Raw genomic sequence first — 25,092 nt, forward strand, 5'->3', positions numbered from 1 at the left:
GGCCAAGATGCTGTTTGGGTACACCTGGAAGGCCGTGGCGTTTGGTCGCTGTGCGGGAGCACATTGTGGGGAACAGAAATCACTCGTGGAGGACAACCTTGTAGTAGGTAAGGCCCTCGCACAGGAACACCTTCACAGCGTTCTCGAAGCCGCAGCAGCCAAGGACCGCGCTGTAATAGATCCCGGAGTACTCGCCCAGCAGGTAGTCGAAGAGCCGCCGACCAGGCTGGGTGGGCTGCCGCGAGCGCAGGTGCTTATCGTACAACGTGAGAATGACCGCATTGGGAGCGGAACGATTCGAAGCGGCTCACTCCACCAGCGCCCCGCACAGGACGACCAGCGGCTCTATCTTCTGCCGGTACACGAACGCCGCCAGCCTCGTTGGCAGCGCCACCGGCTGGGAATCGCCCTCCTGGTACACCATGCTGCCCCGCTGGACGTACTGCTGCCCCACCCGGACGGCCAGCTCAATGTCCACACCATGCCTCCGGATGAAGGCCGGGAGCGCGAACTGCTACAGGCTGGCGGCATCCTGCTGCCCGGAACCCACCCCAATGCAGCTCACCTTCAGATACATGACCGTTCTGACCCTCACCAGCCTGGCTAGCACAGGCAGTTGGTCCGGCGGGATGCAGATGTTGCGGAGCCGGAGCCGCTCCACGCACGGGGCACCGACCAGGACCAGCCGCTCCAGACGCACCCTATCGAGCTCCAGCATCATGACCGAGGGCTGCAGGTATAGCTCCAATACCGCGGTGCAGTTCTCAGCCGTTCCGCGCACGATAAACCGCTCGAGCCCGTGTGCTAGCTGCATCACCCTAGCCAAGGAGGTGCTTTCGTTGGTTACGCCCTCCAGGACTATCTCTCGTAGTTCCGGCAGTGAATCGGCATCGCACTGGAAGTTATTAACGGTACACTTCGTGAGGGTGATGCTCTGCAAACTGGGGGAAAAACATATATCGCCCTCTATTCCGTCAAGTACCAGCGTCTCCAGCTATGTCAGCCTGGATATTTATACAGGCCACACTTTATAGATAGATTAAAAGTAACGGTTATATTTCAACGTCAGCTTCCGCAACCCGTTCGCCCTTCCCAATATTTTATTCAAGGAAGGTTAATCACAGTACACATCGTCGAGGAAGATCTCTCGTAGGTCCGGCAGCGACTTAACACTGCACTGGAAGTTATTAACGGTACACTTCGTGAGGGTGATGCTCCGCAAACTGGGGGGAAAACAGATATCGCCCTCTATTCCGTCAAGTGCCAGCGTCTCCAGCTATTTCAGCCTGGATGTATATAGTGAATGAACTTTATTAGAAGGTACAACGGATTCGTTATATTTCATCTTCAGACTACGTAACCTGTCAGCCTTTCCCAATATTTTATTCAAGGAAGGTTAATCACAGTACACATCGTCGAGGAAGATCTCTCGTAGGTCCGGCAGCGACTTAACACTGCACTGGAAGTTATTAACGGTACACTTCGTGAGGGTGATGCTCCGCAAACTGGGGGAAAAACAGATATCGCCCTCTATTCCGTCAAGTGCCAGCGTCTCCAGCTATTTCAGTCTAGATATTTATGGTGGACACATTTTATAAGCATCGTATAATGAACCGCTATATTTCAACGTCAGACTCTGCAACGCATGCGTCCTTTCCAATATTATATCCAAGGATAATTAATCATACTTTATAAGGTCGAGGCAGATATATCGGAGGTCCGGCAGTGAATCGGCATCGCACTAGAAGATCGAATCGATGCAATCCGTGAGGGTGACGCTCCGCAGGCTGGGGGGAAAGTAGACACTGCCAGTTATTCCATTGAGAGCTAGCATCTCCAGCTATCTAAGTCCGGACATATCCGGCGCACTCGCGTAAGGCGTACCGCTACGATTCAGTGTCATGTTCTTCAGCTATTTCGCCCCCTATAGTATGTTGAGCAGCGGCTGCCAGTTGCTGGCCAATTCGCAGGGTTCTGAAAACTCCTTTGACGTACATGATATGATTACCTCGGTCAGGTTCGGAAGGTCGCGGCCCTGGGGGTTGCGGCACATAATGGGCGAGTCGACGATGGTGAGCCTGGCGAGGGCGGGGCCGACATCCATCTTGCCGCTCACGCGCTCCAGCCGCAGATCGCGCACGTTCCCCACGTACCTGAGCGGCTCCGTCCCGTCCATATCGGCGAGGGCCAGGCTGGTCAGAGCATCCAGGCGCACTGCGGCGTCCCACCTGCCGTCGAGCGAGAGGTGTGCTACGGGGGGATCGGGAAGCTCGGCTGCGGCCGGTATCGTGGTAGTCATGAGGCTCTGGGACTCTGGGGCAGCATCCCCGCTGCGGTCTGCCGCGCGCGCACCATCTGTCATTTTTAGTGCGAAAGGAAAAGGAGTGTAGGCAGCCCCCCTAGCTGCGGCCCGCGCTACCCTGACGCCGATGCGGGCACTCAATCTGGAGGTGGAGTAGCAGAGCGACGACCAGAATGGATATAACCTGGACAGCTCGTGAGGGAGAGGAACCTGGAGGGGCTGGGGAACGTCGTATAGCCGGTGAACTGCGTCATGAGCAGCTTCCAGAAAATGCTGGCGATCGTGTGCGGGATCCTCGTGGGGCTCGTGTTCAACGTCCTGGCGCTCCCCTTCGTGCTGCACAGCAGCATGCCCGGGGAGCTGCGCGTCGGCGTCTTCTGTGGCGTCCTCAGCAGCCTGGTGTTCGCCCTGTTCGTGGGGCTGGCCGGCACTCCGTGAGCTTCTTTCGTGTCACTCGGGGTCGTCTCCCGCGGCACCTCGTGATAAACAGGAAAACGTCACTCGGCGTAGCTCTTGAAGTAGTTCTGGATCAGCACGAACGGGGTGCCCTTGTCGCCGCTGCCCGTGGTGAGGTCCGCCAGGCTCCCGAGCAGGTCCGTCAGCGCCCTTGGCGTGGTGCCCTGCGCGGCGATGCTACCCACCAGGTCCGCGCTCTTGCGCCTGATGAGGGCGCGCATGGCCTGCTCCGCCTCCGGGCCGCTCAGCCCGTCCAGCTCGTTGTCGGCGGCGTACTTGAGCTTGATCTCGTTGGGGAGCCCGCTGAGACCCGCAGTGAAGCCGGGGCTCACCACGGGGTCCGCCAGCTCCCAGATGCCGCCGACGGGGTCCTTGAAGGCGCCGTCGCCGAAGACCATGACCTCGAGCGTCCTGCCGGTGCGGGCCAGGAGGTCAGCCTGGATCTGCTCGACCAGGGCCTGCGAGTCGCGGGGGAAGAGCTTCACCTGGTCGTCCCGGGCGAGGTTGCTGCCGAGGAGCCCGAACTGGGGCTGGAAGCCGGAGCCGTCCACGCTGGCCGTGAGCAGGTCGTCCAGGCAGAGCACGGTCCGCGCGCCTTGACTGAGCAGACGCTGCTTGGTGCGCCCGCGGGAGTGGATGTCCGCGGCGATGACGACGTCGGTGTAGGCGAGGATGTGCGCGGGGTCGTTGCTCAGCACGATCTCGCAGTTGGGGCCGGCGACGGACTTGTAGTATTCGATGTAGTCTACGCCGGTGAACTGGTGGATGGTGCTCGGGAAGTGGGCGCGGAAGGCGGCCTCTGTGAAGTGGTCCGAGTGGGGGTTAATGCCCTTGGCGAGCAGAGCCTCAATGGGGAACAGCAGGTTGCCTACCTCGTCGCCCGGGTAGGACAGCTGGATGACCACTTTGTCCACGCCCTGCGCGATGCCCTTGAGGAGCATCGAGAAGCGGTTCCGGGACAGGATGGGGAACACCAGCCCTACCGTACCACCGCCTGTCTTGGTGCGGACGTCGGCAGCGATGGCCGCCGTGGAGGCGTAGTTGCCCTGGGCGCGGGCGACGACTGACTCGGTGATACAGACCACGTCGCGGTCCTGGAGGGTCACAGAGTTTTCTTGGGCCGCCTTGAGAACGGTATCGACCACGATGGAGCGGATTTCGTCTCCCTGCTTGATGATCGGAGCGCGGATGCCACGAGACACAACACCTAGCATTTTGGGGAGTGGGACTTTACTTAAATATAATTATTTTAGTATATATACATGATAAAATTTGTGGTTCTGAAAATTGGTTCCCAAGGTATATGCACTTATTATCCCTCAAGTATCATTATAAATATTGAAAACTCAGGCTAAAACTAAAATTTCATCTAGTACTCAGAATAAAGTGAAAATTTGCATACTAGACACATATATTTATATTCTTCTTATTTTTTGTGGTTCACATTTTGTGGTTCGTTATTTATTTTTATCTATCTACAAGTAAAACTATTATAGTGTAAGTAGCTCATACTAAAAGTAACTTTTGTTTGCTTTAGTTTTAAAGGCAGCGAGGCATGTTATGATCACATCGCGGTCATAAAAAATGGCTTTCCACTTTTGAAACTGAAGACTGCCCTAAGTGGCTTTTGGTATTGACTACTTACTGCTGGAGGGTACCTACTGCTTGGCACTGTTAAGCGCCGGAAGCCGAATATTCTTATCGGTGGCCTACTCATCTAAGGTAAATCCGTTGCATGCATTCAATTAGCATCCCTAGAGTCGCGCAAATCCCACCTACCCTTCGCACCCCTGGCATGCCTTTACTATTTATTTGGGCGCCAGCCTTCTGAGAGGTAGCGCTGGATCAAAAATATACGCGTGCTCCGCCATGGGCTTCATAACCCCCTTGCTACTATGCGCCTGAGGTTCCCGGCGCACGCATACTGCCCCATCTTGCCACCCCTAATGCCACCAGCCCCAGCTACTAGTCCCATCGAAGCTTCTAGGCGCAGCGTGCCTCGGGCTTCAACTGCGTGTTTAGCCGCTTTGCTACTTTGGGTGGCTGTTTGCTGCACACAGTAAGGAGGAGTGCTGCCATATGGCCCAAACCATGGCGGCAGGATTCCGGTCCAGATGCCTGATGCACTCGCTCCGTATTCCGATATTACCAGACCTGGGTGCGCTGCCTACCACACTCAGGGATAGCGCTAGAAGCTAGAGCCTATTTCGAAGTATCGCAGCGATTGCCGGCTCCCGCTCGTTAAACAAGCTTGCTGAATGTGAAATTATCAGCCCAGCTATTTTTGAATTTTGCATCCCTTGCCCGCCAGACCTGCCCCTGCACATTCACACCTACCACCCACCAACAATTTTTCATTCTCACTCTGCCGCCACTTCCCCACCCAGCTCATCCTGCATCTTAAACCTCCTAACTCATCACACACCAATAAACTTTACCAGATACTATCACTTCGAGACTTTGCTCCAAAGGCTGTCGTCGTCTACTTAAAGCTAGATATTCTCCTTTTTTACCTCCAAATCGCCCTAGATCGAACACTGCACCTTCCGCTTCCTCGCGACCGCAAATGCTATAGCGCCACCAATGAGCCCTACAAGCAGAACCAACCCTACAACGATTCCGGCGATTGACCCGCCGCTCATCCTCTATACCTGCTGCGCGCAGAGACCGTCGACCATTTCGGCCCCGTCTTGGCATACGTAGCAAAGGTCTTAATCCTAGCAACTTTTGCAGTTCTGGCCGCAGGGTGCACAGACCCCTCTGCTACTGAAATGGCCTTTTGCGCACTAATGGCATGTGCTGGAATCTGTGCAAGTAGCGCAGCCCTTTAGACAGCTTATGCAGGCATTTCCTGTAGATTTCATCTCGCAAAATGACCCGGACTCGCACGGCTTCGACTCTGTGCAAATTTGCTTAACGCACGTTTACTCATGCAACCTGTAGCCATTTATGCAGGCGGTGCAGGACTTGATATCGGAGCAGGCGGAGCAGCCCTCAGCGCAGGTCTCGCACGTGCTTATCCAGGGGTAATACAAGCAGAATTTGCCACTTGGGCAGGACTTGGAGTTGGAGCACTCGCGAGGCCCCTGTTTTTGGCAAATATCTTGATCCAGCGTATATCCCAGGCCGCACCTCGTGCACTTTGTCGCACTTTCGCAGGACCTGCACCCGTCGGAGCAGCTGGTGCATACGCCATTTTTGAGGAAGTAGTTCTCGTAGCATTTGGTGCACTGCTTAGGTGAAATGCAGATATTGCAATATACTGCGCAGTACACGCACTTGCCGTCTTCTACCCCATAGATATTTTCACATCTTATGCAGTTTCCGGAAATGTCAGCGTCAACGCAGTTTTTGGGCAAGGTGACGCACTTGTTGCCCGCGGGATCCCTGGCGCAGAATTTATTGTCAGTGCATTTGTTAACATCGTTACATTCGTTTAATATGCATTTCCCGCTCTGAGTGTCGTACCTCTCCTTGCAGAGGCGGCACATACTGTCGGATTTGCAGTCCATGCAGTTATCACCGCACGAAACGCACATGCCGTTCTTCAAGAAGTTTCCGTCTTGACAAGAGATGCAGGAGCCTTCGGCTGTGCATTTGCCGCAGTTTTCAGGGCACGACGTGCAATTGCCGTCCTTTAACGCAAATGAATATATGCATGACGTACAAACTCCCTTATTGCAGGTCTTACAACCGATGGAGCATGTTTTACAGACCATTCCGCCCAGTTCGAAGCCATCGAAGCAAGCAGAACAATTATTTGAGTTAGTACATTTAACGCAGCCGGTGCTGCATTTATGGCAGTTAGGGCCACCTTCAGTAAAAAATCCTGGGCGGCAAATATTGCAATCACCATACGTGTTGCAGTCAATACAGTTATCTGAGCACTTATAACAGTAACGTTGATCCAACTTATATCCTGAAAGGCAACTAGTGCATTCATAATCGTTATCACATCTTCTGCATCCGGCTTGGCAAAGCTTACATGTCCAATCTTAAAGGAAATAGCCCTAATTGCAGGTAATGCATTGCGATAGCAAATTTGATAGGCAACTGGCACAGTTATAAGTCTTGCAACGAAGACACATTTTATCTTGACCAGTTGATGCGTAAAATGGGCATACAGTACCGCTGGGGCATCTGTTGTCATTGCATATGTAGGATGACATTTTATAAAGAAGCGGAAAAACCACAATCTCAGTATTTACAGTAAACTTCAAATTAAAATTTGTTCATTTCTTAGTTTCTTGTACAGTTTAATATAAAGGAAGGAATAATATTTGAGGACGTATCGCTTTTTAAGCTTAGTAATATTAACGATAAATACGTAGAAGTTAGAAGAAACCAGGCATATATTTGTTAGATTCAGAAAATATAGTAGAATTTCAATTTATAATTTTAAACATAAATACGTAATATACAAGTAAATATAAATTATTTTATTCGGGGTTTGTATAGAATTTTGAGATATTGTATAATACATTCCAAGCATAATATATAGTCCACACTAAAAATCTTATTTACCATACAATGTATTACTATTTAATTCATTTAGCACCAATCATAAAATAAAATATAGTAAACAAATAATGTATAAGGTAGCGAATTAACTTGAATATTTGAAATGCATAAAATATACGATAATTTACAAGAGTTTTTGTAACCATTCATCATGAAGTTGCAGCTCATTATTTTAGTAAATTGCGCATTTACCTAAAACTCCAGCTTATTTGAGAATCATTTCCTAAAGATCATCAAATACACGCAATTTTTTATTTACCTTCTCGTTATTAACGCGTATTTTTACTACACCAATTCAATTATGTCATATATTTGGTAAATTATCAATCGAATTTATTATATAGAATGTGAGCGCAATATAATAAATCTCTGCCCTTATAAATAGAGGCGAAATTTACTGTATCGCCAGATACCAGTCCATTAGCCTTCCTATTTTTGAAACCATTGACTAGTCCGACCTTTATTCGTTACTGCCGCTTTACCTAATAACTGGGCTTGGCGGGATATTGGGCGGGGTTTTTGTGGCCGGTATTCAGATATTGGTTGATATCAGGGGGTTCAAGCAGCCTAAGCAGTGAGGATGTGTAATTGTGATTTTCGTATTTCTGTGCACGTGCGCATAGCACTGAGCCGTTCGCATATTATTTACGAAAAATTATCCATAGATTATATATAATATTTTTTAGAGTTAGAAAGTAGTTTGCTACATATTAGGTGCACGCAACTCTCTGCCTCTAAGTAGAGTGTTTTTTCTGCTAACCTATTCTTTCAACGAGACCCCCAGCATCTACATTCGGAGCTCAGGCTAGCCCTACGCGGCCCTACTCGCTGGGCTCGGTATACGCCCCCCCCCAAGAATGCCAGCCTGCCGCAACATATCCGCCCAGCCTGCCCTCGAAGTAGCCAGGGAGATCGCCGCCGTGATCCGCGCCAAGCCCGACGCCGTGCTCGGCCTCGCGACTGGCTCCACACCCATCCCGGTGTACCAGGAGCTCGCGCGCATGCACCGCGAGGAGGGCCTCGACTTCTCCAGCGTACGCTCCATCAATCTGGACGAGTACTACGGCCTCTCAGGCGACCACCCCCAGTCCTACCGCCACTTCATGCACGAGCACCTGTTCCGCCACGTGAACATCCAGCGCTGCAACACGCACTTCCTCGACGGCTCGGTACCACAGGACTGCATCGACCGCGAGTGCGACCGCTACGAGGCGCTCGTGTCCAGCTGCCCTCCGGACATATGGCTCCTCGGTATCGGCCTCAACGGTCACATCGCCTTCAACGAACCGGGATCCGCCTGCGAGTCCCGCACCAGGCTCGTGAGCCTCACTCCCTCCACCATCGAGGCCAACCGCCGCTTCTTCGGCGTCGATGAGCAGGTCCCCACTTCCTCCCTCACGGTGGGCATCTCCACCATCCTCAAGGCCCGCAAGCTCGTCCTCCTCGCAACCGGCGACGCCAAGAAATGCGCGGTCGACGCCGCCTTCGCCAGCGTGTCGTCCGACTGCCCGGCCTCCTTCCTTCAGGGCACCGACTGCGGGTTCTGGGTGGACTTCGAGTGATTCTTTCGCTTGTTTACAAGGCCAATTTTCTCATAGTATCATATTACGGTTACTTGTACAATATATATTTATATATTCTCACGCTGTGCCATATTATTAGGGATAATAATATTATTTCTCAGAATAGTGGTACAGTACACATAGGGTACAAAGCGATAAATACTTCAACCAAGCTCTAAAATGCTTGGGAATGCCTGATATTAGCTATACATGATTGGTATAATACTAAATGTCGCAGCATTCCAGTGCTAAATTCTAAAGACTATCGTATAACGTGTTTCAATAACGAGACTTCCCTACATCCATAAATTAGGACTGTATAGCGATGATGAAATATTGGTACTAACGCTGCAACTACACACCTCCCTGACCACCTTTGGGAGGATCTAAAGTAAGCAATCATCCTGTCCACTCTCGCGCAGAGGCCCATCGCACTCTATAGTAGGAGATCTTTTAAAATATTGCATATGCCTATTTGGCTCGCTGGCCACGGCAATTATTATCGAAGGCGGATCTGGATACAGGTAAATATACCGTGCGCTAAAAATGTACAGGGCTGGTAGCTCAGTTGGGAGAGCGCATCCCTAGCATGGATGAGGCCCGGGGTTCAATCCCCCGTTAGTCCAAATTTTCCAAATTGCAGAAGTACATACGGAGGGCAACTATTACTTTGGTTTGCCGTAGTAGTATATTTCTACGCGCTCAAGGAATAGCCGGCCTGAACCCACTCTATTCCTAGCTCCCGCTTGCGTAGGCCACCAATCTCGGCCCCTTCCTCTTAAATTTACCACCTACTAGGTCAAAGTGAGATGGCCCAGAAACTGGAGACGACAGCCATACCTGCTGGTAGGGTTTTGTCCGCTAAGGACATACTGACCATTGTTCGCCGGAAACTAAAGAACTCCATATGACAGCTAGTATCTACATTAAGCGCTTTCTCGGCAAGACTCTAGAGACTGTTTAGCGCGGATGTTGCCTGAAGTGAATATGTCATTTTACCTGGGGACATATAGTATCAAATATGTTATATGCTAGTGGCTGCTTTATCTTCATTGCAGAGTTAGCTCGAGGTTGCAAGCACCTAGAACAGCGGCCAGTGGTACCACAGTGCGCAGTATAAGGACACCAGTATTGTGAGTTTATTATAAAATAAAATAAAATCATACAAGCTACTAGTCTTCAAATATTTATTTGAAAACTTGAATTTTCTGTTTTGATATGACTTTCTATGTTACTAAGCTCAGTTCCAATGTTATCTGGTAAAAGATTACTACAGTCAAGTGTAGAATTGATAACAATAATATCTTAAGTTATTATTTATTTTTAACTTGGAATACAAATATTAGAGCCCATTTATTTTCACGAAATGGTTAAACAATACATTTATTATATAAAAATAGAGAACTAAATTATACTACTTTGTTTTCTTGAATATTATTATACTCATTCTTATTTATAGTGGTATTGAGTATTAAATTATAGAATGTACTGTTACTACTTAATAGGCAGAATTGTTAATAATATATAATTCACTAATAAAACATAACATAAGATTGAATTACTATCATTTTGTTTTGTGAGCAGCTGATTTAAATTAGCTAATTAAATTCATATTAATATTGACTAGGGCCTCTTAAGAAGAGCTTGAAGACTCGTCATAGGTTCTTTCTAATCTATTACTATTTAACTGAAGATTACTTTACTTGATAAATTTGAGTGATGACAAGTTTTATGACATTTTAAAGAAAAGATTAATAATATACTATTTAATACATAATGATTGACGTAAACTTACGCTATGAAACGAAATCAATAAACTCTACAAACTGATTAAGAATACTCGTGTCCTTATACTGCGCACTGTGGTACCACTGGCCGCTGTTCTAGGTGCTTGCAACCTCGAGCTAACTCTGCAATGAAGATAAAGCAGCCACTAGCATATAACATATTTGATACTATATGTCCCCAGGTAAAATGACATATTCACTTCAGGCAACATCCGCGCTAAACAGTCTCTAGAGTCTTGCCGAGAAAGCGCTTAATGTAGATACTAGCTGTCATATGGAGTTCTTTAGTTTCCGGCGAACAATGGCCAGTATGTCCTTAGCGGACAAAACCCTACCAGCAGGTATGGCTGTCGTCTCCAGTTTCTGGGCCATCTCACTTTGACCTAGTAGGTGGTAAATTTAAGAGGAAGGGGCCGAGATTGGTGGCCTACGCAAGCGGGAGCTAGGAATAGAGTGGGTTCAGGCCGGCTATTCCTTGAGCGCGTAGAAATATACTACTACGGCAAACCAAAGTAATAGTTGCCCTCCGTATGTACTTCTGCAATTTGGAAAATTTGGACTAACGGGGGATTGAACCCCGGGCCTCATCCATGCTAGGGATGCGCTCTCCCAACTGAGCTACCAGCCCTGTACATTTTTAGCGCACGGTATATTTACCTGTATCCAGATCCGCCTTCGATAATAATTGCCGTGGCCAGCGAGCCAAATAGGCATATGCAATATTTTAAAAGATCTCCTACTATAGAGTGCGATGGGCCTCTGCGCGAGAGTGGACAGGATGATTGCTTACTTTAGATCCTCCCAAAGGTGGTCAGGGAGGTGTGTAGTTGCAGCGTTAGTACCAATATTTCATCATCGCTATACAGTCCTAATTTATGGATGTAGGGAAGTCTCGTTATTGCAACACGTTATACTATAGTCTTTAGAATTTAGTTTGGAGTGGTACTGTGGCCAGCGTGTAGCCGCGGGATCAATCCAAATGAGGGCATTTCGGGCGCAGAGACCTAGCTCAGCACGCGCGAAAATGTTAACCCGCAATGCAATCGCCCAAACTACAAGACGCCCCCAGCAGACGGTCCTTGTGATATCGACTCCAAAGAGTGCGGTTAGCCGATTAGGCTATTCCTACATCATTTTTATATCTTGTTAACCTCATGCCATAAAATACATAATTTATCCGTAAAGTCCAACCAATTCATATCACGGTATAACTTGTCTTCCAGCATGCCTAGTTCGAAAAACTACTTCCAGATCATTTTCTATTTATTACTATTATTATACAATATATTAATTATAGTTTATTAACTTATTTTGATTTTTAAAATTAATTATATTATTATATATTAATTTACATATATTTTTTTCCTTCCATGCCTTCGAATGACAAGCTCATTTCCACGTGACGTGTCGATACGCCTGCCAGACAAACTATTCGAGCTCATAAACTAGCCCCTCATAAATGCACCAGCCAATGCGGTTTTCGAGGAGCTCAAAGGCGACGTTTTAGGGCTTTTAGAGACGGTAAATTCGCTAATAATTGACCAGATCTCGCCAAATGATGAATTTTCGTACTAGCTGATTCTTTTGACTTTAAAATTGATTTTTCACTCCATCTCTGTCGACGTTCCATACAGCGAAATAGCAATTCAGCTGATCAGAATTTTCCGGAAAACGCAGCTTTTACTGGGCCCGGAACTCGCCACCAGCCTGGAGCAGCAGTTCTACGACCAAACGCGGATGAATTTCGACTGATTAGCATTTTCACTCTCTCAAATTTTTCCTTCCATCTACTTGAAAATCACAAGTTAAACTTATTATTATACATTAAATTACATATAATTCACCACTCCACTAAACCCAAAATGGCCGACTCCCAGCTCCAGCTGAAAGTGCTCCAGGCCTCCTCATTTGAGCAGAACTACGCCCCCGACGCCGTTTTAGCCGCGAATCCGTTATCCGACGGCTGGCGAACGGCGCCGAACGCTGCAGCGCCGCATTTCTTAACGCTGGCGCTCGCGAACGGCCCCGCGGAGGTGAGCTCGATCCAATTCGTCGCGCACGAGGCGCTGACGCCGCTAACAGTGGAAGTATACGTCCTGCCGCCCCAGGAAGCCACGTGGCAGCGCCTTGGGCACGTCCGCATGGCCGAGAATTCCAACGGGCGGCAGCGCAAGACCTTCAAAGTTAAGATCCGCGCAGCGCAAATACGCTTCCAGATGACCGAAATCGTCCAAAACGCAGAAAACAACTACAGCCAGATTTCGCTCACCTCGGTCCTCATTAAAGGCGAGCAAGTAAGCGAAATACGCCCCGGAAGCGCCCAAATGAGCGCTTTCAAGGACAAATTCGTCCCAGAAGCCGTCAAACAGCAAATCGGCCACAATCAAGTATACAACGAAATTGTTATTAAAATCATATAATAATTGAATATGAACGAAAGTTTAGCCGTAGAAAAAGACGAATACTTAGAGGCCGAGCGCATGTCAGTAGCCTGTAAGAAGGTCCAGGAGTTCGGAAAAGCGCTGGATCAGCTGGAAATCAAGAAAGCAGCCGCCGTAAAGCGAAAAGACTACAAAGCGGCTCAGGAGATCAAAGAGAACATCGATTAGATCAAGGAGATCATTACGATGGATTTGGACGACATGATAAGCACATTGAACGGCGAGCAGCTGAAGAAAAAAGTTGTTGCGAAAGCTAATTTTTAAACTGAAAAAGCTAATTTTTAACCCCAAAAAGCTAATTTTTAATAAATTCCTCAAATTCCTCAAATTTAATAAACCCGCGAAAACGAAATACCCGAAACGACGACGAACCACAACGAGGAAAAACCTCTCGCAGGCCAGCAGCAAAACGCGCAATTTGCACTTTCTGAGGAAGAAAAAGCGGAAATTGAAGAGGAGCGGAAACGCCGCTCCGAGGAAATGAAATAGGAGCGGTTGCGCAAGGCGACGAAAGGCGGGAAAGCCCAAATTCCTGACTTAGAGCCGCAGAATGCCGTCGCCCAGAACCTCGGAAAATCGCGTTCCGAGCACTTCCAAACCACTCCATTCCACTTCATCCAAGCCCTTGAGCAACTTTCCTAATACTGGGAAAAGTCAGAATAGGCACCGGCGTAAATTCCTCCCCAGCAAACCCACTCGGACCCAGTTCAAGTCCTGCGGGTCCTAAATTTTAGCGAAATTTTTATTCGGCTCGCGGCGTCAAAATCGCTCGAACACGTCAGCGACGCGGTGCTTTTCGCGAAGTGCGCGGCGCAGGGGGACTTGGTGGCCTACTGCGAGGGCTGCGCGGCGGTGTGCGAAATCGTGGCCGAAAACGCGAATTTGAGCCTCTTGAATCACGCGAATCAGCTTTTCGCGTTCGCGTACGTCGGTTTTATGCAGAAATTCGGCCGTTTTGAGCGTTTTCAGCTCGAGCCGATTTTTCTGAACGTCGACGACGAACTTTCAAAGCAAAAAGAAAATGCGGTAATTTACGCGAATTTGGGCGTAAAAAATACTGGTTCAGATGACCTGAATTCAATTTAAAATCAACTTTTCGCTCCTTTAGGTCAAAACGTGCAATTCGCGAATTCAATTCTAAAGCTAATTTCCACTCCTATTTCAAGATTGCAGGAAAAGCAAAAACGCACGAAACTGCAGGCGCTGAACATAACGGCGACGTTGGCGTCGTTTCCGGCGTTTCCTGAGCGCCAATTTCTGGCTTTTTTGATCTCGAAAACGCAAATCGACAAGGCCTCAAACTTGAAGTCCACCGAGCAAAATCTGTTAAATAAACAATACCTTTCGTTGTATGAGGCCAGAACGCAGGCACTTTATGCTGTTATATCAGTTCAAAACGCATTAATTTCGAAAAATTCCGCTCCAATTTTACTCGATTTTTTGAAATTTTCCCTTCCAAATGCGAACAAAAAGGAAGTGAAAGACGCCGTTTTGGGCGTTCTGGGGCTCATGTACGGCGCAGACGACGTTTTCACGCCACTTCAGATCCTGAACGCGATAAGCGAAAATCTGAAAAACGAGCCCCTAAAAAAGCAAATTGCCGGCATTTTCAGCGCCTGCGACGCCCAAAGAGGCGGCACGCCCCGAATTGTATACCTTGCGGAAAGTCAAAAATTAATTGTTAATATTAATATATAATAATAATAGTAATAAGTCCCTTCCAATATGTGCCAATTTTGTCTTTTTTAGTGCAAAACGAGCAACATCCTTGAGATGCACAAGCATTTGCTCCTAGAGTGCCCCTGCTGCGGTATCTGCCCGGGATGCCACCAGCTAATCGAGATTCCGTGCCTTCCTGACCATTTGCTCCATTCCTGCTCGAATTCCGAGCAATTTAACGTTTTGGAGTGCAAAAAATGCCTCTGCGCAGTCGACAAAACGCAGCTTTCGGAGCATTTGAAGGAGTGCCAATTTGCGCTCAAAGGAGAGGAAAGCGTCTGCCCGCTCTGCGGAGCGGTGCTGAAGGACGGCGAGGACGCGCTGGTGCACTACAGCGACGGCGGCTGCAACGCAAATCCGCGCACCAGCGCCGACCTGCAGGGCGTCATTCGGCAGAAAATGGAGCGCGGCTGACGATTTTGGACATAGAGTGAGAGAGAAATAAGAAAAAAATTAGCGGGAGTGGAAAGTCGAATTCCACTTCAAATTCGACTTTTTCAGAATATCAAATTGTATAAATTATAATGCAACAAACTATAATATAGAATAAACTATAATATAATGAGATAAAATACATTATAATATTTACTAAACGAATACTACCAATTACCCTAATATATCGGGTTCCCACAGTTTCCAAATTTCAGCATCCGGACAAACCCCGGACAAACCTACCCAATTATATCATTATTATCATTATTATCATTATCATCATCCCCCAAAATAACTTTTTCAATTTCCTCTATATTTATATATAATATTCACTATATTAATTATTCCATATGAACCACAAATGGACCTGCAAAATTTTCTCTCAGATTGCGCCAAAACGGACGTCTCAGAAATCGTCCGCTCCGTTTTCGCCAAAATCGACGTCTCGAAGCTGACAGAGTACAGAAAAATCGTCAAATCGCTCAAAATCGAAATGCCGGACTCTGCCTTTAAGGCCATTTACGGGGAGGTGATTATCGACAAACCGCTCGAATTCGCCCTCTCCGTTTTCGACGAAAACTACACCGAAATCACCGAAAAGTCGCACCCCGCGCTCCTCAAAATTCACGTTTTCCAGAACTGCTTCTTCGATTCTAACGGCTCGAAAACTCACTTTCTGGTCCACTCCTGCGCCCTTTCCCCTGTCCCTTCCATCGTCTCGAACCGCGAGGTTTTCTGCCACGCCCAGCGCGATAATGAACCAGATTAAATGACTTAATATATGGTCTCCGTTGACCCCTTCGCCTCTCCCACTCCAAAAACGGTTACCGGGAAAGTTCTCGCCGGTTTCTTCCGTATGGAACGATATGGTTAGTAAACTAAATTTTCGCAGTTCAGTTTCCTTGATCCGTCCGGAAAAATACCGGGAAAGATTTTTAATATTGCACTTGATGGTAGAAATGATATATTAATCATAATTAAAAAAATATGCGAAAATTCTACTGTAGAATGAGAGTGATTGTTAATTTGTGGGTGGGTGAAATATTATATAAAGAAAATGGCGGGGAAATAGTTTTTATCGGCAAAAATGCAGCTGTATTGATTTATAGCCAATAAAAGCAGCTGTGCGCAGATGTGCGCAGATGTGCGCAGCTGCATGCTTGCAGTTTGTCACAAGTTCGTTAAAATGATTATGCACTTACGGAAATTAAAAACTGCAATTAAAATTTTAAGGAATGTGAGCAAATGTAACATTTTGGCGTGCATAGTGGATACTATTGAATGGATTCTACTGTTTATTGCCATTTTTACAGGTAAACATCACTACAATCATTTTCTAATTAACACGAAATCAAGATAACACATTTATCTTATAATGCTTGTTAATTAAGTTATGTTATATATACGTAAATTATAGCTTATAGGAAATATATTTTCGCCTTATTTTTATTATTACTATTATTAGTATGACGGCATTTGAATAGCAGTTTAAAAATAGCACTGGTTAACAAACTGATTCTGAACTTTGGAAATATCATAAAGTCATTAATATTATACATTATTATAAATTTAATATATGTAGTTTTAATTATTTTGTTATAAATGAGAAATTATAAGCGAAATTATGAGTTTGTTTTTAGTTTTTCCATGCAGTATTATTTTATGTTATTTATTAAAATTTATTTGTGATTTTAAACATTAGAAAGTATTATCTTCTATTTTCAAACATTAATGCACTAGAATTTGGTTCTAATAAAAAGAAGGTAATTATTATTATACATCAATAAAAATTTGTGTAGAAAACTATCAATTTTTTATTTGTTAGTATTATCATATATTATAAGTAATTTATAAAAGTGTAATGTATACCAATTTAGCCCTCATTATGCATACCTTATTATAGCAATAATTCAACTTCGCTCTTTTCACAAATGGCTATTTACCCCTTAAAGGTATGGATCGTCATCATTGGAATGCTAATTTTCGGCACTTCCAGCACACTCACGGGCAAGGGAATGTCGCAGTTTGATATTGTCCCCTGTGCTGGTTGTCCTCCTATCAAATTCAGCCACCCCTACGTCCAGACGCTCTTCATGTTCATCGGAGAGTTTCTGTGTCTCGGGCTCTACTTCCTGATCGATTTTATCAACAAGAAGAAAGGAGTCGCGGACACGAAGCTGAAGGAGGGTAAGGTGTTCTACAAGTTCTGGCCCCACGTCTTCCTATTCCTCGTCCCCACCGCCTGTGACACGGCCGCATCCACACTCTACAACGTAGGACTCTATTTTTCTATCGCCTCCGTCTACCAGATTCTGCGTAATGTGCGCGTAATTTTCGTCGCCCTGCTCTCACTGTGCATCTGGCGCGATTTCAGGGTCAAGTTTGACCTCCCGCAGGTTTTTGGTCTCGTAGTATTGTTCCTCGGAGCCACCCTCGTGGCCCTCTCCGCGATTGTGTTCGGCACGGCCGACAGCACCGCTGTGAGCCCGATTTTGGGTGTCGTCCTGACGATTCTCGGATGTCTCTTTTCCGCCCTCTTCTACTGTTCAGAGGAGCTGTTTTTGCGCAAAATACAGACAACTGGCCTTATGGGCGTCGGAAACGAGGGCGGATGGGGGATCATTATCTACGCGATCTTGCTGCCTATCTTCAACACAGTTACGGACCCATTTTCGTCTAAAAATCCCAAAGAAGTTTTCGATAATTTGTCGCATTGGGTGTATTAGATGGGTTAAAGTGTCCCTGAAATCATTATTCACATTGCCTACAGTTTTTCTGCCATGGGATTTAATTATTCGGGTATGGAGGTAACAAATAACGTTTCTGCAGCTGCTAGATCTACGTTTGATGCGTGTAGAGTTATTCTTGTGTGGGTGGTTTCGCTGATTGTTGGCTGGGAAACATGGGAAAATAAGAAATAATTCCTATAGATTGCAGGGTTTGTATTGGTTACTTTTGGTGTTCTGACCTATAATAATATCGTTAGAGTTATTCCGTTCCTTAGAGAGTCGAACAAGATAATTTGGGGGCGTCCATGCTCTAAGCTACCTAAGGTAGAACCAATAGAAGCTGAGATGTAACCAGCCACTGAAAATAATGAAATCAACGTATTCAGGAGTTCAACGGTACCCCTTGTTGATGAAGAGGCTAAAGATTGATATTTTTTTCTCATTTCTTTTGGCAGAAACTTGTTCTATTAATGAACTAAGAAATTGGGAATATTCCGGATAAGCAATTATCTATTATAAAAAATATTAAACCGTTTTGTAATAGCTTAACTTATATTAATATTACTGTCTCAATTTTTGCTAAATATAGGTTTAGAAGTTTCTACTATTTTACAATCCTCAGAAACTATGTATTTAGCCAATAGTTTTACTAGCCAAATCCTAGCAAATGCTAAATTATTTAAGATTACAAGTATATATTTTGATAATTATTAGTTCCTAATTTTATTACTCTAATAATATAAAACTATATTATTTGCAAACTATTTATTTTTAAAAATGGCAGCTAGATCTATTGATAAAAACGCAGCCGTGGAAATCCTATCCAGACACCTGGCATCCTTCTCAATGTATTCATACGTTTAGTTACTGGGAGATCACCAACTTCTTGCCGATTAGATCACGGCATATGGAGCCGACTGGAAAGCAGTGGCAGAGGAACTTGGCATCAGCAAAAGCAAGCTATACCACTGGTTTCGTGAGACGTTCGTGCGGAAGCTTGCTGACCGCATTAGCCCCGAGGATATGCTACTTATAAAGAAGGAGGTTTGTATAGGCACTGCTAAGGAGGAAATTCTTGAACTCCTATCCAGAGAGTACAATTGTCAGGTCTTTAACGTTGCCATCCAGAATGCCCGCAAGCTCCACTAACGGAAAGTAACAATCAAGGCTGCCCCATCAGCAGACTATAAGAACATGGCCGCCTCCATGCCGTAGCTACGTCTTGACAAGATGCAGCATTTAGCCAATGAGACTATCATGGCAAGTGGTAGGGCGCCTCAATAACCACCGATGGACTTCATCATGGAGGCAAGCAGCGACTTTAGCATCCAGTTGGTCTGATCAAGTGAATCCGCGATAATCTTCACTCATTGTTCGGTGGCCAGGCTGCACAGAGAGCTTGCGAATACATCTAGTTGTCTCCTGGCAGCTGCTTACCCCGATAGAGCCTTCTATGCTGCTAGTTATGAATTCTACAAGCATACCACGGTCTAATTAAGAGTGGAAATTGTTTCCTTGTAAACCTACTGGTTGTAGCTAGACATTTCCTGAGTGAAGCTCATGATTTGAAGCGAAATACTAAATGCTTCATATTAAATAGTATATAATAATTAATTACTTTATAATATGTAGGAGTAATTACTGATCTTATGCGCATCGTCCATAAATTAGTTTATCCTTTACAGCCTGCCCTCGAAGTAGCCAGGGAGATCGCCGCCGTGCTCGGCCTCGCGACTGGCTCCACGCCCATCCCGGTGTACCAGGAGCTCGCGCGCATGCACCGCGAGGAGGGCCTCGACTTCTCCAGCGTACGCTCCATCAATCTGGACGAGTACTACGGCCTCTCAGGCGACCACCCCCAGTCCTACCGCCACTTCATGCACGAGCACCTGTTCCGCCACGTGAACATCCAGCGCTGCAACACGCACTTCCTCGACGGCTCGGTACCACAGGACTGCATCGACCGCGAGTGCGACCGCTACGAGGCGCTCGTGTCCAGCTGCCCTCCGGACATATGGCTCCTCGGTATCGGCCTCAACGGTCACATCGCCTTCAACGAACCGGGATCCGCCCGCGAGTCCCGCACCAGGCTCGTGAGCCTCACTCCCTCCACCATCGAGGCCAACCGCCGCTTCTTCGGCGTCGATGAGCAGGTCCCCACTTCCTCCCTCACGGTGGGCATCTCCACCATCCTCAAGGCCCGCAAGCTCGTCCTCCTCGCAACCGGCGACGCCAAGAAATGCGCGGTCGACGCCGCCTTCGCCAGCGTGTCGTCCGACTGCCCGGCCTCCTTCCTTCAGGGCACCGACTGCGGGTTCTGGGTGGACTTCGAGTGATTCTTTCGCTTGTTTACAAGGCCAATTTTCTCATAGCATCATATTACGGTTACTTGTACAATATATATTTATATATTCTCACACCGTGCCATATTATTAGGGATAATAATATTATTTCTCAGAATAGTGGTACAGTACACATAGGGTACAAAGCGATAAATACTTCAACCAAGCTCTAAAATGCTTGGGAATGCCTGATATTAGCTATACATGATTGGTATAATACTAAATGTCGCAGCATTCCAGTGCTAAATTCTAAAGACTATAGTATAACGTGTTGCAATAAGAGACTTCCCTACATCCATAAATTAGGACTGTATAGCGATGATAACGTATTGATACTAACGCTGCAACTACACACCTCCCTGGCCACCTTTGGGAGGATCTAAAGTAAGCAATCATCCTGTCCACTCTCGCGCAGAGGCCCATCGCACTCTATAGTAGGAGATCTTTTAAAATATTGCATATGCCTATTTGGCTCGCTGGCCACGGCAATTATTATCGAAGGCGGATCTGGATACAGGTAAATATACCGTGCGCTAAAAATGTACAGGGCTGGTAGCTCAGTTGGGAGAGCGCATCCCTAGCATGGATGAGGCCCGGGGTTCAATCCCCCGTTAGTCCAAATTTTCCAAATTGCAGAAGTACATACGGAGGGCAACTATTACTTTGGTTTGCCGTAGTAGTATATTTCTACGCGCTCAAGGAATAGCCGGCCTGAACCCACTCTATTCCTAGCTCCCGCTTGCGTAGGCCACCAATCTCGGCCCCTTCCTCTTAAATTTACCACCTACTAGGTCAAAGTGAGATGGCCCAGAAACTGGAGACGACAGCCATACCTGCTGGTAGGGTTTTGTCCGCTAAGGACATACTGGCCATTGTTCGCCGGAAACTAAAGAACTCCATATGACAGCTAGTATCTACATTACGCGCTTTCTCGGCAAGACTCTAGAGACTGTTTAGCGCGGATGTTGCCTGAAGTGAATATGTCATTTTACCTGGGGACATATAGTATCAAATATGTTATATGCTAGTGGCTGCTTTATCTTCATTGCAGAGTTAGCTCGAGGTTGCAAGCACCTAGAACAGCGGCCAGTGGTACCACAGTGCGCAGTATAAGGACACCAGTATTGTGAGTTTATTATAAAATAAAATAAAATCATACAAGCTACTAGTCTTCAAATATTTATTTGAAAACTTGAATTTTCTGTTTTGATATGACTTTCTATGTTACTAAGCTCAGTTCCAATGTTATCTGGTAAAAGATTACTACAGTCAAGTGTAGAATTGATAACAATAATATCTTAAGTTATTCTTTATTTTTAACTTGGAATACAAATATTAGAGCCCATTTATTTTCACGAAATGGTTAAACAATACATTTATTATATAAAAATAGAGAACTAAATTATACTACTTTGTTTTCTTGAATATTATTATACTCATTCTTATTTATAGTGGTATTGAGTATTAAATTATAGAATGTACTGTTACTACTTAATAGGCAGAATTGTTAATAATATATAATTCACTAATAAAACATAACATAAGATTGAATTACTATCATTTTGTTTTGTGAGCAGCTGATTTAAATTAGCTAATTAAATTCATATTAATATTGACTAGGGCCTCTTAAGAAGAGCTTGAAGACTCGTCATAGGTTCTTTCTAATCTATTACTATTTAACTGAAGATTACTTTACTTGATAAATTTGAGTGATGACAAGTTTTATGACATTTTAAAGAAAAGATTAATAATATACTATTTAATACATAATGATTGACGTAAACTTACGCTATGAAACGAAATCAATAAACTCTACAAACTGATTAAGAATACTCGTGTCCTTATACTGCGCACTGTGGTACCACTGGCCGCTGTTCTAGGTGCTTGCAACCTCGAGCTAACTCTGCAATGAAGATAAAGCAGCCACTAGCATATAACATATTTGATACTATATGTCCCCAGGTAAAATGACATATTCACTTCAGGCAACATCCGCGCTAAACAGTCTCTAGAGTCTTGCCGAGAAAGCGCGTAATGTAGATACTAGCTGTCATATGGAGTTCTTTAGTTTCCGGCGAACAATGGCCAGTATGTCCTTAGCGGACAAAACCCTACCAGCAGGTATGGCTGTCGTCTCCAGTTTCTGGGCCATCTCACTTTGACCTAGTAGGTGGTAAATTTAAGAGGAAGGGGCCGAGATTGGTGGCCTACGCAAGCGGGAGCTAGGAATAGAGTGGGTTCAGGCCGGCTATTCCTTGAGCGCGTAGAAATATACTACTACGGCAAACCAAAGTAATAGTTGCCCTCCGTATGTACTTCTGCAATTTGGAAAATTTGGACTAACGGGGGATTGAACCCCGGGCCTCATCCATGCTAGGGATGCGCTCTCCCAACTGAGCTACCAGCCCTGTACATTTTTAGCGCACGGTATATTTACCTGTATCCAGATCCGCCTTCGATAATAATTGCCGTGGCCAGCGAGCCAAATAGGCATATGCAATATTTTAAAAGATCTCCTACTATAGAGTGCGATGGGCCTCTGCGCGAGAGTGGACAGGATGATTGCTTACTTTAGATCCTCCCAAAGGTGGCCAGGGAGGTGTGTAGTTGCAGCGTTAGTATCAATACGTTATCATCGCTATACAGTCCTAATTTATGGATGTAGGGAAGTCTCTTATTGCAACACGTTATACTATAGTCTTTAGAATTTAGCACTGGAATGCTGCGACATTTAGTATTATACCAATCATGTATAGCTAATATCAGGCATTCCCAAGCATTTTAGAGCTTGGTTGAAGTATTTATCGCTTTGTACCCTATGTGTACTGTACCACTATTCTGAGAAATAATATTATTATCCCTAATAATATGGCACAGCGTGAGAATATATAAATATATATTGTACAAGTAACCGTAATATGATACTATGAGAAAATTGGCCTTGTAAACAAGCGAAAGAATCACTCGAAGTCCACCCAGAACCCGCAGTCGGTGCCCTGAAGGAAGGAGGCCGGGCAGTCGGACGACACGCTGGCGAAGGCGGCGTCGACCGCGCATTTCTTGGCGTCGCCGGTTGCGAGGAGGACGAGCTTGCGGGCCTTGAGGATGGTGGAGATGCCCACCGTGAGGGAGGAAGTGGGGACCTGCTCATCGACGCCGAAGAAGCGGCGGTTGGCCTCGATGGTGGAGGGAGTGAGGCTCACGAGCCTGGTGCGGGACTCGCGGGCGGATCCCGGTTCGTTGAAGGCGATGTGACCGTTGAGGCCGATACCGAGGAGCCATATGTCCGGAGGGCAGCTGGACACGAGCGCCTCGTAGCGGTCGCACTCGCGGTCGATGCAGTCCTGTGGTACCGAGCCGTCGAGGAAGTGCGTGTTGCAGCGCTGGATGTTCACGTGGCGGAACAGGTGCTCGTGCATGAAGTGGCGGTAGGACTGGGGGTGGTCGCCTGAGAGGCCGTAGTACTCGTCCAGATTGATGGAGCGTACGCTGGAGAAGTCGAGGCCCTCCTCGCGGTGCATGCGCGCGAGCTCCTGGTACACCGGGATGGGCGTGGAGCCAGTCGCGAGGCCGAGCACGGCGTCAGGCTTGGCGCGGATCACGGCGGCGATCTCCCTGGCTACTTCGAGGGCAGGCTGGGCGGAGATGTTGCGGCAGGCTGGCATTCTTGGGGGGGGGCGTATACCGAGCCCAGCGAGTAGGGCCGCGTAGGGCTACCCTGAGCTCCGAATGTAGATGCTGGGGGTCTCGTTGAAAGAATAGGTTAGCAGAAAAAACACTCTACTTAGAGGCAGAGAGTTGCGTGCACCTAATATGTAGCAAACTACTTTCTAACTCTAAAAAATATTATATATAATCTATGGATAATTTTTCGTAAATAATATGCGAACGGCTCAGTGCTATGCGCACGTGCACAGAAATACGAAAATCACAATTACACATCCTCACTGCTTAGGCTGCTTGAACCCCCTGATATCAACCAATATCTGAATACCGGCCGCCAAAACCCCGCCCAATATCCCGCCAAGCCCAGTTATTAGGTAAAGCGGCAGTAACGAATAAAGGTCGGACTAGTCAATGGTTTCAAAAATAGGAAGGCTAATGGACTGGTATCTGGCGATACAGTAAATTTCGCCTCTATTTATAAGGGCAGAGATTTATTATATTGCGCTCACATTCTATATAATAAATTCGATTGATAATTTACCAAATATATGACATAATTGAATTGGTGTAGTAAAAATACGCGTTAATAACGAGAAGGTAAATAAAAAATTGCGTGTATTTGATGATCTTTAGGAAATGATTCTCAAATAAGCTGGAGTTTTAGGTAAATGCGCAATTTACTAAAATAATGAGCTGCAACTTCATGATGAATGGTTACAAAAACTCTTGTAAATTATCGTATATTTTATGCATTTCAAATATTCAAGTTAATTCGCTACCTTATACATTATTTGTTTACTATATTTTATTTTATGATTGGTGCTAAATGAATTAAATAGTAATACATTGTATGGTAAATAAGATTTTTAGTGTGGACTATATATTATGCTTGGAATGTATTATACAATATCTCAAAATTCTATACAAACCCCGAATAAAATAATTTATATTTACTTGTATATTACGTATTTATGTTTAAAATTATAAATTGAAATTCTACTATATTTTCTGAATCTAACAAATATATGCCTGGTTTCTTCTAACTTCTACGTATTTATCGTTAATATTACTAAGCTTAAAAAGCGATACGTCCTCAAATATTATTCCTTCCTTTATATTAAACTGTACAAGAAAC

General features: G+C 45.9%; 13 protein-coding genes, 4 non-coding genes and 1 pseudogene across 17 annotated transcripts; 11 read left to right on the forward strand and 7 right to left on the reverse strand. All coding sequences in view use genetic code 6, as the record gives it.

The window, feature by feature from the left end:
* Positions 1 to 307: 307 nt before the first annotated feature.
* Positions 308 to 2,362, reverse strand: SS50377_27753 (uncharacterized protein; the record flags this gene model as incomplete). Its single annotated transcript, XM_067911536.1, has 1 exon — positions 308 to 2,362. One exon carries the CDS (start codon positions 2,360 to 2,362, stop codon positions 308 to 310), a length of 2,055 nt encoding a protein of 684 aa, XP_067760558.1.
* Positions 2,363 to 2,554: 192 nt separating this feature from the next.
* On the forward strand, positions 2,555 to 2,740 carry SS50377_27754 (uncharacterized protein; the record flags this gene model as incomplete). Its single annotated transcript, XM_067911537.1, has 1 exon — positions 2,555 to 2,740. The coding sequence occupies one exon, from the start codon at positions 2,555 to 2,557 to the stop codon at positions 2,738 to 2,740; it is 186 nt and encodes a 61-aa protein (XP_067760559.1).
* Positions 2,741 to 2,799: 59 nt separating this feature from the next.
* Positions 2,800 to 3,972, reverse strand: SS50377_27755 (F420-0:Gamma-glutamyl ligase superfamily protein; the record flags this gene model as incomplete). Its single annotated transcript, XM_067911538.1, has 1 exon — positions 2,800 to 3,972. The coding sequence occupies one exon, from the start codon at positions 3,970 to 3,972 to the stop codon at positions 2,800 to 2,802; it is 1,173 nt and encodes a 390-aa protein (XP_067760560.1).
* A 631-nt stretch (positions 3,973 to 4,603) lies between these two features.
* SS50377_27756 (uncharacterized protein) lies at positions 4,604 to 5,116 on the reverse strand (the record flags this gene model as incomplete). Its single annotated transcript, XM_067911539.1, has 1 exon — positions 4,604 to 5,116. The coding sequence occupies one exon, from the start codon at positions 5,114 to 5,116 to the stop codon at positions 4,604 to 4,606; it is 513 nt and encodes a 170-aa protein (XP_067760561.1).
* Positions 5,117 to 5,205: 89 nt separating this feature from the next.
* SS50377_27757 (Cysteine-rich membrane protein 2) lies at positions 5,206 to 6,927 on the reverse strand (the record flags this gene model as incomplete). The annotated part of the gene is made up of 1 exon (XM_067911540.1): positions 5,206 to 6,927. One exon carries the CDS (start codon positions 6,925 to 6,927, stop codon positions 5,206 to 5,208), a length of 1,722 nt encoding a protein of 573 aa, XP_067760562.1.
* Positions 6,928 to 8,136: 1,209 nt separating this feature from the next.
* Positions 8,137 to 8,841, forward strand: SS50377_27758 (Glucosamine-6-phosphate deaminase; the record flags this gene model as incomplete). The annotated part of the gene is made up of 1 exon (XM_067911541.1): positions 8,137 to 8,841. The coding sequence occupies one exon, from the start codon at positions 8,137 to 8,139 to the stop codon at positions 8,839 to 8,841; it is 705 nt and encodes a 234-aa protein (XP_067760563.1).
* Positions 8,842 to 9,394: 553 nt separating this feature from the next.
* On the forward strand, positions 9,395 to 9,467 carry SS50377_t20126. Its single transcript has one exon. It is a non-coding gene; the product is annotated as a tRNA-Ala (tRNA).
* A 1,716-nt stretch (positions 9,468 to 11,183) lies between these two features.
* SS50377_t20134 lies at positions 11,184 to 11,256 on the reverse strand. The gene has a single exon. It is a non-coding gene; the product is annotated as a tRNA-Ala (tRNA).
* A 752-nt stretch (positions 11,257 to 12,008) lies between these two features.
* SS50377_27759 (uncharacterized protein) lies at positions 12,009 to 12,380 on the forward strand (the record flags this gene model as incomplete). The annotated part of the gene is made up of 1 exon (XM_067911542.1): positions 12,009 to 12,380. The coding sequence occupies one exon, from the start codon at positions 12,009 to 12,011 to the stop codon at positions 12,378 to 12,380; it is 372 nt and encodes a 123-aa protein (XP_067760564.1).
* A 110-nt stretch (positions 12,381 to 12,490) lies between these two features.
* SS50377_27760 (Glycine-, glutamate-, thienylcyclohexylpiperidine-binding protein) lies at positions 12,491 to 15,202 on the forward strand (the record flags this gene model as incomplete). The annotated part of the gene is made up of 1 exon (XM_067911543.1): positions 12,491 to 15,202. The coding sequence occupies one exon, from the start codon at positions 12,491 to 12,493 to the stop codon at positions 15,200 to 15,202; it is 2,712 nt and encodes a 903-aa protein (XP_067760565.1).
* A 379-nt stretch (positions 15,203 to 15,581) lies between these two features.
* SS50377_27761 (uncharacterized protein) lies at positions 15,582 to 16,232 on the forward strand (the record flags this gene model as incomplete). Its single annotated transcript, XM_067911544.1, has 1 exon — positions 15,582 to 16,232. One exon carries the CDS (start codon positions 15,582 to 15,584, stop codon positions 16,230 to 16,232), a length of 651 nt encoding a protein of 216 aa, XP_067760566.1.
* A 961-nt stretch (positions 16,233 to 17,193) lies between these two features.
* On the forward strand, positions 17,194 to 18,378 carry SS50377_27762 (Transmembrane domain-containing protein; the record flags this gene model as incomplete). The annotated part of the gene is made up of 1 exon (XM_067911545.1): positions 17,194 to 18,378. The coding sequence occupies one exon, from the start codon at positions 17,194 to 17,196 to the stop codon at positions 18,376 to 18,378; it is 1,185 nt and encodes a 394-aa protein (XP_067760567.1).
* Positions 18,379 to 18,726: 348 nt separating this feature from the next.
* SS50377_27763 (uncharacterized protein) lies at positions 18,727 to 19,290 on the forward strand (the record flags this gene model as incomplete). Its single annotated transcript, XM_067911546.1, has 1 exon — positions 18,727 to 19,290. One exon carries the CDS (start codon positions 18,727 to 18,729, stop codon positions 19,288 to 19,290), a length of 564 nt encoding a protein of 187 aa, XP_067760568.1.
* A 308-nt stretch (positions 19,291 to 19,598) lies between these two features.
* Positions 19,599 to 20,285, forward strand: SS50377_27764 (Glucosamine-6-phosphate deaminase; the record flags this gene model as incomplete). Its single annotated transcript, XM_067911547.1, has 1 exon — positions 19,599 to 20,285. One exon carries the CDS (start codon positions 19,599 to 19,601, stop codon positions 20,283 to 20,285), a length of 687 nt encoding a protein of 228 aa, XP_067760569.1.
* Positions 20,286 to 20,837: 552 nt separating this feature from the next.
* SS50377_t20127 lies at positions 20,838 to 20,910 on the forward strand. Its single transcript has one exon. It is a non-coding gene; the product is annotated as a tRNA-Ala (tRNA).
* Positions 20,911 to 22,258: 1,348 nt separating this feature from the next.
* On the forward strand, positions 22,259 to 22,550 carry SS50377_27765 (Frataxin-like protein; annotated as a pseudogene).
* A 76-nt stretch (positions 22,551 to 22,626) lies between these two features.
* Positions 22,627 to 22,699, reverse strand: SS50377_t20133. Its single transcript has one exon. It is a non-coding gene; the product is annotated as a tRNA-Ala (tRNA).
* A 552-nt stretch (positions 22,700 to 23,251) lies between these two features.
* On the reverse strand, positions 23,252 to 23,956 carry SS50377_27766 (Glucosamine-6-phosphate deaminase; the record flags this gene model as incomplete). The annotated part of the gene is made up of 1 exon (XM_067911548.1): positions 23,252 to 23,956. One exon carries the CDS (start codon positions 23,954 to 23,956, stop codon positions 23,252 to 23,254), a length of 705 nt encoding a protein of 234 aa, XP_067760570.1.
* Between the last annotated feature and the right edge of the window lie 1,136 nt (positions 23,957 to 25,092).

This window comes from Spironucleus salmonicida, chromosome 8 (assembly GCF_000497125.1).
Source record: "Spironucleus salmonicida strain ATCC 50377 chromosome 8, whole genome shotgun sequence".
NCBI classification, from domain to species: Eukaryota; Fornicata; order Diplomonadida; family Hexamitidae; genus Spironucleus; species Spironucleus salmonicida.